Below are 9,984 nucleotides of genomic sequence, written 5' to 3'. Positions count from 1 at the left end.
TCATTAAATCTGCGTTTCGCTCTTCCACTCAGTCCGGTCAAACTTCTCTCAGCTGGAGGCGGATAAATATCGACTTGTGTTCATCGTCGGTGTCGCGTCACACCGAAGCTTTTCAGATTACAACAAAACAAAACAAAAAAAAACCCAAAACAAAACCAAACACCCTCAGCTCCCCCTCTTCTGACTGTTTGCAGCTTCAAACCCCAAAATCAATCCACGTCTTAATGCCCTCGGGCTCGCCGAGGAGAAAAACCTCCCGGAAGCTTCCGCCCGCCCCGGCGTCCATTATGTGAAACTGAAGCCGCGCTGCAGAGCCGCCTTAATGTCATTCCCCCCAACTTTCCCCTCCGCCTCGTCTTTCAGGGCCGAGCGGCGGAGGTTTGTAACCTGCGAGCCGAACGCCGGGCCCGAGGAGATAAAATACAAAAAAAAAAGAAGAAGCCAATAAAAGTAAGGTACCCTGTAATACCAATGTAATCTCACTAAACCAGTTTCAACCATGTAATCCCAATAATAGCAGTTCAATACCAGTGTGGTATCATTTTATCACTCTAATACCAGTTTAATACATGTAACTAGCAGTGTAATGGGGTTTAATATCATGTAATACCACTGCAGTAACACTAATACCACGATTAAGACGAGTTTATCGTCATTGTTCAGGTACAACTGTTGAGCGCCGCCATCTCGCCATGAGTCATAATACCAGTGTGATTTTTGGGATTTTTTTTTTTTTTTAATCCTCATTTCATACACATTCATCACGTTCAGTTTTGTTCAGTTCAGCCTTCGTGATCAGAAGCTCTTTAATTGATGACACATTTTAACAGCTCAATAAACAAAGCCAACATCTGAACCAACAAACTGCAGAAGCTTAAAAAAAATGAAAAACGATGAAACCAAACACAGGTTCGTCTTGGAAGCCCACGACAAAGTACCGTCCGGCTACAGGTCATTAATCAGTCGCTCTATATCGTCTCCAGTTGAACCGTAAAGCAGCTTTGGCAGAAAAAAAACCGAGTTGCAATCCCACATTTTGAATGTAGAAACTTTTCCACAATTGTCTGTTTCATTTGCTGGAATAAATTCAGCTCTGCTGAGCGGATCTGATTGGACGACGGATTATATTTTATATTTAGTTTTATATTAAAAAAAAAAACTCTGCCAATGACTTTTCTTCTCCGTGTTTCTGCACTGAGCTTCGATCAGAAGGACTTGAGTATTTCTGCTGTTTCGTCCAGAACCGTCTCCACAATACAATGACCTCCTCCCTCTATCGCCCCCCTCTGGCCTGGAGGCGTAGTGCTGTAACATTCACCAGGCTGAACACTCAACAAGCACGGGAACGTTTCTAATTTCCCCGAATGGAAGTGCTGGATGTTTTTGGTAGAAACGCCCGTCGCTTCATACCGGAAGGAGGGACGGATAATGTCCACGTCGGAGGCGTAGATCCCGTCTCCTCCTCGTCCTCCTCAGAGGTACAGCTCCTTCTTCCTCACGCTGGAGGTGGAGGACAGATGCCCCACATAGCTGTAGTTCACCACGCCCCCCTCGTCTTCGAAGTCGACGTCGTCCTCCCCGTCCGTGACGTCGTCCTCGTCCAGGCAGCGGCTGTCTCCGTCCGACCCGTCCTCCTCCTCCCCGTCGTCCTCCTCCTCCTCCTCCCCCTCCCCCGGCTCGCTCTCGCAGCTCATCTTCATCCTCCGGCGGTTGCCGTTCCTCACCGACGCCTCCAGGGCCTTCTGGCGCCGGTAGAAGTGGGAGAACTTGTTGAAGATGATGGTGATGGGCAGCGCCACCACCAGGGTGCCGCCCAGGATGCAGCCGCTGGCCGCCAGCTTCCCGGCCACCGTGACGGGCACCACGTCCCCGTAGCCCACCGTGGTCATGCTGACCGTCCCCCACCACCAGCAGGCCGGGATGGTGTCCAGGCCCACGTCCTGCAGGCCGACCGGGGGAGTGCGGGGGGGGAGGGGTTACTGAAGGAGCCGTCGTCATGACGACAAGCATGCTTTCAGCCATTCGTCTGTGCATCATCCATACATTTATCCCCCACTCCCCATATATCCATCATCCATCCATTTGTTCATCTGCCCATCCATCCAACCATCCGTCCGTCTATTCATCATCCATCCAACCAACCAACAAACTGACCATCATCCATCCATCGTGTATTCATCCCACAATCTCCATCCATCCATCAAACCATCCAAAGAACCATCATCCATTCATCCATCATCTCTCCATCGTCTATTTATCCCTCATCTATTCAACATTCATTATCTATCCATCCATCTATCAATCCGCCTATCTATCCAGCCATTCAACCATCCAACCATTCTCACCATCATGCATTCATCCGTCATTGTCCATTCATCCAACCAACTATCCTCCATCTATCTATTCATCCATCCAACCATCATTTATTTATCCCTCATCTATTCAACATCCATTATCTATCCACCCATCCATCCATTTATCCAACCAACCGACCAACCAACCATCATCCATCCATCCATCCATCCAACCATCATCTCTCCATCGTCTATGTCATGACCTCCACCTCTGGCGCTGCCTAGTGGCAGCATTTGCTCCCTTCCCCCTCTCTCCTTTCCTTTTCTGCTAGGTGGGCGTGTGCTGCATGCAGTGTGAGGTGTGGAGGAGTGCAGTGCTGATTTCCTGAGTGCTCTCACCTGCGGCAGGGTGTGGCTTCTCTCAACAATGCTCCTCTCTCTATAAAGCCGGCATCAGACGAAGACTCGGCGTCGGACCGTAAAACTACCGACCGTTAGTTGTACTCTGTTCTGCCTGGCCTCGCCTCAGTCTGTATTGTCCTGCGTTAAGTCTGTCTCTCCTCGGCTGCAGCTCTTGACCCACCCTGCTGCACCGAGCTCCTGACTCTGCTCGTTGACCCGTTCCTACAGCTGCAGCACAACAAGACTCCCTGACCACCGTCCTTCAGGCTGCAGCACAACAAGACTCCCTGACCACCGTCCTTCAGGCTGCAGCACAACAAGACTCCCTGACCACCGTCCTTCAGGCTGCAGCACAACAAGACTCTCTGACAACCGTCCTTCTGGCTGCAGCACAACAAGACTCTCTGACAACCGTCCTTCTGGCTGCAGCACAACAAGACTCTCTGACAACCGTCCTTCTGGCTGCAAAACAACAAGACTCCCTGACCACCGTCCTTCAGGCTGCAGCACAACAAGACTCCCTGACCACCGTCCTTCTGGCTGCAGCACAACAAGACTCTCTGACAACCGTCCTTCTGGCTGCAGCACAAGACTCCCTGACAACCATCTTTCTGGCTGCAGCACAACAAGACTCTCTGACAACCGTCCTTCTGGCTGCAGCACAACAAGACTCTCTGACAACCGTCCTTCTGGCTGCAGCACAACAAGACTCTCTGACAACCGTCCTTCAGGCTGCAGCACAACAAGACTCTCTGACAACCGTCCTTCTGGCTGCAGCACAACAAGACTCCCTGACCACCGTCCTTCAGGCTGCAGCACAGCAAGACTCCCTGACCACCGTCCTTCTGGCTGCAGCACAACAAGACTCCCTGACCACCGTCCTTCTGGCTGCAGCACAACAAGACTCCCTGACCACCATCCTTCTGGCTGCAGCACACGCCACCTCCGTCGGTCTCCAGCGTCGACCACGCCATTCATCCCTCTCCGCTTCGTACCATGCTGTGTGCTCCCTCAGTCTCCCGCTGGGTCCTGATAGTTTGGTTTGGGGTGGTTCCTTAGTCTGTGTAGTGGTTCTGTATTGTTTATTCTGGAGTTCTGTTTGGTTGGGTTTAAGTTTGTTGTTTCTAGGCTAAGTCGTACGTCTGTAATTCTGGCTCTTGGAGTTCTGCTTGCTTGTGTTTTTGGTTTGTGTTCATTGCCACGTCATTTATTAAAGTCCTCTGAGAGTATCCCTGTTTGCCGTGTCTCTGTCCGCAACTGAGTCTGAGTGTGAACCGTGACAGTCTATTTGTCCCTCATCTATTCAACATCCATTATCTATCCAACCAACCATCCATCCCTCCAGGCTGCTCCAGATCCACAGTGTTTCACTCCAGACAGTACTGACCACGACACACCACCAACTCCCCCTCAAGCCTCCAACAGATCAGAAATCAGTTTCACCTCCTCGTACTCGGCCGTGTAGGCGATGCCAGAGAAGACGGACACGCCGACGGCCAGGTAGAGCAGCAGGATGCCCACCTCACGGTAACTGTGCTGCAGACAGAAGACGGGTGTTAGAAACCTGGTCTGAACCCCCCAGAGCTCCGTCTGCCGGAGCAAAGTCATTATAGTGGGAAACGAATCCTCCACGGAGGAAATACTACTTATTCGCTGCTTATTTTATTATGCTGTTCAGCTCAGGTGTGACCTGACGTCTGAGTTTGGTTGTTTTCGGTCGTTAATATGCAGGAAAGAGACCAAAGAGGCTCTCGGTGCGTCGCTGCTCATCTATTAAAGTGCTCCTGCACTCTAAATGTAAATATCGTCCATGGAGAACCCAGGAAGAAGGCCACTTGTTCAAAAAGCTCTGCAGACACAGATGTTTCCAAATACAGTTTGTGATCGATGTGGAGGCTCACCCTCCATTCTTAGCCATACGTTCTTCTCTTGCCCGGCCTTGACAAATCTTTGGCAAATTTACATCGATATCTTGTCCGAGGTTCTCTCAAGGACTATTCCCGCTTCACTCCACATTGGTATTTTTGGTCTTCCGAGAGAGTATTCTCGATAATCTACTAAAGACCTGGAAGTAATAGCTTTTTACCCCCGTAATTGCTAGACGACGCCTCCTCCTCAACTGAGAAATCCACAACAGCCTCTTCCAAAACACAATGGATTAGGGAGGTTATGTGTTTTTTAAAAGTGGAGAAAATTAGATATTCAAGAAGGGGAAACTTGAAAAAATTCTATAATAAATGGCAACAACAACATAAACACCCCCACATTCCCTCCTTTCTATTTGCTTGTTTGTTTATTTCCTTTTATTATTATTTTGACATCTATTTTATTTATTCTTATGCTTAAGTTCTTAGACTTATTATTCTGTACAAACTGTGTTTAAGTATTTGTATTTCATTTTATTTTATTTGATTTTTTTTCTCTCTTATTGAGTTGTCTTTTTTTGTAGTTATTTGTTCTCCAAAAATATAAAAAATTTAGTTGAATGGTGTATATAGACATTTAATGCTGCCACTAATATGCTTTGGTATATTTGAATGCCTTACAGGGGTCGACGTAAATGTAATTCCAATTTCTACCTATAGGGGGAGCCTGTTTTCGATTTATTCTCAAATTTTCCAATACAGAAAGACTTCCAGCTTAATTTCCAGGGTTTTTCCTTTAAAAAATAACTCCACATCAGTCCCAACAACATGAACGTGTGTTAAATATTGTATTAAAACCGTGTGATTATCTCTCTTTTTGTTTTGGGAAGGTTTTCCAAGATTTTCTTCCGACAGAAAGGACAAATAATGAACTTTTCGTCTCTGAATGTGTGCGAAATATCGTCTAACATCTGTTGACAGTCCCTCAGCCTTCATCTGCCCCGGTCCCCAAAGGTCAACACACCCAAATGTCACCAAACAGCAAAAAAGTAGGGGGGACTCACCCGGAGCGTCGCTCCCAGGGAGCGGAGGCCGGTCGAGTGTCGGGCCAACTTCAAAACTCTGAAGATCCTCATCAACCTGAACACCTGAGAGGAAAAACATACAACCTTCAGCGGGAATCAATCATGATTACTGGTAAATCAAAGGCAGAGAACATCAACAAACTCCCGTTTACGTGTCTTTTATTTCAACTTTATTTTATCGTTTTTTATTAATTTTGACTTACATTTGAACTCGTGATTCATAATCATGCATTTACATATTGTTCTTTTTTTTTTTTTTTTGTAGTTCAGTTGGATTTCTTCTTCTTCTTCTCAAGTTCCCATCTCAAATGTATTTTCTCTTTTGTATCATCAAGATTGTATAATCACAGCTTTTTTATTTAATAAAATATCTCATAATGTATTTATTATATGTATAGAAAAAACCCCACCAAATACAAACAAACACTTACAAACAGTGTTTGTTTGTATCGGGTAGTGTATGAAGGTCTCAGAAGTGAAGAGTTATTGAGCAGGTCGGGGTGGAGGTGTCGGTGCAGTCGCCTGCTTCCACCTGTACGAGGCGCCCCAGCTCCCCCAGCTCCGGCTCGCCGCCCAGCGTCAGGTCGAACACCAGCGTGACGTAGATGGGAACCACGGACGCCACGTCGATGACGTTCAGAGGGTGGCGGAAGAACTTCCTCCTGTTCGGCGCCAGCAGCAGCCGCATCACCACCTCGGAGAGGCCAGGCGACACACAGCAGCGTTTGTTGGACTTCCTGTCTCTCTCTCTCTCTCTCTCTCTCTCTCTCTCTCTCTCTCTCTGTCTCTCTCTCTGTCTCTCGCCCTCTCATGACATCACGGCCTCACCTCGAAGGTGAACCAGCAGGTACAGAAAACCTCCAGGATCTGCGTCATCTGGTCCTCGATCGGCTTCCCGTCGGGATCGAAGGTCTGAGGAGGAGCCGGGGTCAGAGGAAGTCCAGGATTACAAGCGAGTCCACAAAGCGAATCGGTGGTTGATGTGACATGTGACGACTTTGTCTCCCTTGTGCTCATAAAATAAAATAAAAGAACATAGCATAGCATAGCATAACATAACATAAAATTTAAATAAAATAGCATAGCATAGCATAGCATAGTATAGCATAACATAACAAAATAAAAATAAATAAATAAATAAAATAACATAACATAACATAACATAACATAGCATAGCATAGCATAACATAGCATAACATAACACAAAACAAAAATAAAATAGCATAGCATAGCATAGCATAACATAAAATTAAATACATAAATAAATACATGAATAGATAGATAAAGAAAGAAAGAAAACAAACAAACAAACAAATAAATAAATAAATAAATAAATAAATAAATAAATAAATAAATAAATAAATAAATAAATAAATAAATAAACAAATAAATAAATAAATAAATAAATAAAATAAAGGTGTGAGGGCAGGGCTTCAGGGAGTCGCCGCACCGACCTGGTACTCGGGGATGCTGTTGATGCACATGGCGGCGATGGAGGTGACGACCACGGCGATGGAGAGCAGGCTGAAGAGCTTGCTGGGGACAGAGTATCCCGGGTTCTCCAGCGTCAGCCACAGACACTTCCGGATGTTTCCATAGCGAACCTCCTGGAAATGCTGCATGTCCCTGCGAACGACATGAAAATTCACCTTTGAGACGGGTAAAAGATTGATTTTGTGTGTCGCAGCGCTGCTCTGCAAGTTCTTAGCGTCATGAGCCGGTCCGGGATTATTGGCTACTTCCTAGAATAGTAATTTTACAGATTATTACATACCAGGATTTCCAGACTATTGAGCGCACTGGAATATAAGACACACCCACCAAGTTTAAAAAGGAAAAAGAAATGTCTGTTACGTGATGCACCTGAACGCATCACCGACGGTCACTGATATATATATATAAAAGAAAATCACTGTTTAATGCATCAAATTTTCAACCTATAGATAAAGACATACAATTCAAAGCTGCAAGAAATAATAAATATATATATATATTATTAGAAAAATATATATATATATATATATATATATATATATATATATATATATATATATATATATATATATATATATATATATATATATATATATATATATATATATATATATATATATATATATATATATATATATGTATATGCACAAACAAGCATACAATCCATTGCACTGGTCTCTTTAAAAAAAATATTGCACATTAATAATATTTTTTGTCATGTTGAGAAAAGTGACTGCAGTGGAGGTAAAAACCGGTTTAGAATCTGTTTATTGTTTTTTATTGCTGTACGCTTAATACTTATATTCCAAATGCGATCAGATTTGTCACGTTGGAGATTTAAATGTCAGAAATACGAAGAAAAAAAACTGTTACGAAGCGGCGTGTCTGCAAAGTCAGGAAACGTTTTAATTAAACATAAAGTTGTTGATGAGTCTCAAATGTTTTGAGGTTTTATTTATCTATAAACGGTTTTTCGACGTGTTTCCGTTCTGACCGGATGCCAGAGGACCTGAACGCATGACGGCGGCCGAGCGGCGACTCCCAGGCACCTGTTCAGGTCGGAGATCTCGTCCACCGACGTGTCGATGCTGCTCACGTCGCTCTCGTCGTCCCAGCTGCGATGGCGGCTGCTCTCCAGCTTGCGGTCGTGGTAGCGGTAACTGCAGCAGCTGTCCAGGAAGAACTCGTTGATGCCCCAGTACTCGATCTCCTGACTGAGGAAGGGCGGACACAGACAGCGGACGATCCCACAAGCTGAGACACTTTTTATTGTTTTTTTTAACATGTTGATGTTTCATTAAGGGACACGTTTACATGTTTTCAAGTGAAAAAACGAAAATGTTGTTGCGTTTTTAGGGTAGTTATTATAGTGGTACTTGCGTCCTAAAATAATTTTTTAATGCTTTTGAAAAATGTTGTACCGATGGCGGAAACGTTAATATTTTCATTACAAAAACAAACAATGGCACCCACTAGTGGCCGAACGTGGAAACTACGTCGTATGCAAAAGTACATTTGAAACTCTTCTTAAATGAAACTGCAAAAACAATGTGTTTTAACTTGAAACGCTGTCATGTAAACATTAAAATAAAATACAAATACATGAACAAAACTGACCATCCGTCAGAATTAACGTAGAAATATTATGATAAATTCCATGTTGTTAAATAATAAGACCTTATATCAACTTATTCCACTACTTTTAGCGCCTCTCAGATGAACGTGTGAATCTGACCTGAAGGAGAAGACGCACAGCTCGTCCATAATGTGAAGTTTTCCCGTCTGGTAGAAGTGAAGCACGTACGGGAAGAGGCCCGGATTCCTGTCAAAATAAAACTCCTTCTGCTGCACGTCGTAGTCGTCGCACACCTACAGGAAGAGAGAAGCTTTACAGCAGCAAAGAAACTCTGCAGAATTTCAAAACACGACAGGGAACGGAATTAAAATACCACAAAAAACAAAAAGCATGAATGATAAATGCACTGAATTTCTTTTTTTTTCCAATTCCGTAGTTACACACACTTTTCGATAAACAGCAGTAACAGGATGAATGTACAAAATTACAGGAAATACTTTTAAGTAAAATATAGCAGGAAGAGCAAATAAAAAAGAAAGAAAGAAACAATTTAAAATAAATAAAAATGGGTCAGGACAGAATATGAAATAAGAGTGGACAGAATAAAATTAAATAGAATTAAATGAAATTAGGTAAAAAATGTAGTAAAATAAAAGTTGATTGAATAAAACAAATTAAATAAAGTCAAATCAATAAACAAAAATTGCATTTAAATGTAAATCAAATAAAAAAAATAAAAATAACTTTTTTCATAATAAAACGAATGCAAGTTTATGGAAGTGAAAAGCACAATAAAAAAACAATAAAAATACATTTAGCAGATTCTGAAATATTAACACAAAAATAACTAAATTGTGTTATTGTGAAACTTTGTCTTATTGTGAAACCCTTTTTTCAGATTTCCTGGTAAAACCATGAAAAAAATTCAAATCCTTCACCAAAACATCATCCAAAGTAATCCCACTACTTTTACCGAGAAGTAACTCCTTTAAAACACTGTATTTAAACATTAATCCTGAAATTCCTGCTGTGACTTGCAAGTGGAAGTTTCCAACCGGAGAGTAATGTGATTACTCCTCACCCAGGTGACCCACCTGCAGGATGTCCTCCTCAGAGTCGCACGCCAGCAGTTTTCCCAGCCGGGTGTCGGGGAACTTCTGGAGGGTTCTGCAGCAGACGCTCCTCTTCAGGCCGCCCACGTTGACGTGCAGCAGAGCCTCGGAGTCCGAGTCCTGCTGCAGCCAGCAGGGGGCGCTCTCCTTCACCAT

The 9,984-nt window shown here is 43.7% G+C and overlaps 1 protein-coding gene across 1 annotated transcript; it reads right to left on the bottom strand.

The window, feature by feature from the left end:
- Positions 1-1,472: 1,472 nt before the first annotated feature.
- LOC308129416 (delayed-rectifier potassium channel regulatory subunit KCNS2) lies at positions 1,473-9,984 on the bottom strand (the record flags this gene model as incomplete). The annotated part of the gene is made up of 9 exons (XM_080495357.1): positions 1,473-1,940; positions 4,140-4,232; positions 5,626-5,709; positions 6,179-6,340; positions 6,475-6,558; positions 7,101-7,272; positions 8,190-8,354; positions 8,876-9,009; positions 9,811-9,984. The coding sequence occupies 9 exons, from the start codon at positions 9,982-9,984 to the stop codon at positions 1,473-1,475; spliced, it is 1,536 nt and encodes a 511-aa protein (XP_080351483.1).

The sequence above is a fragment of the Blennius ocellaris genome (assembly GCF_963422515.1).
Source record: "Blennius ocellaris genome assembly, chromosome: 4".
NCBI classification, from domain to species: Eukaryota; Metazoa; Chordata; class Actinopteri; order Blenniiformes; family Blenniidae; genus Blennius; species Blennius ocellaris.
This window is presented reverse-complemented; position numbering and strand designations above follow the sequence as displayed.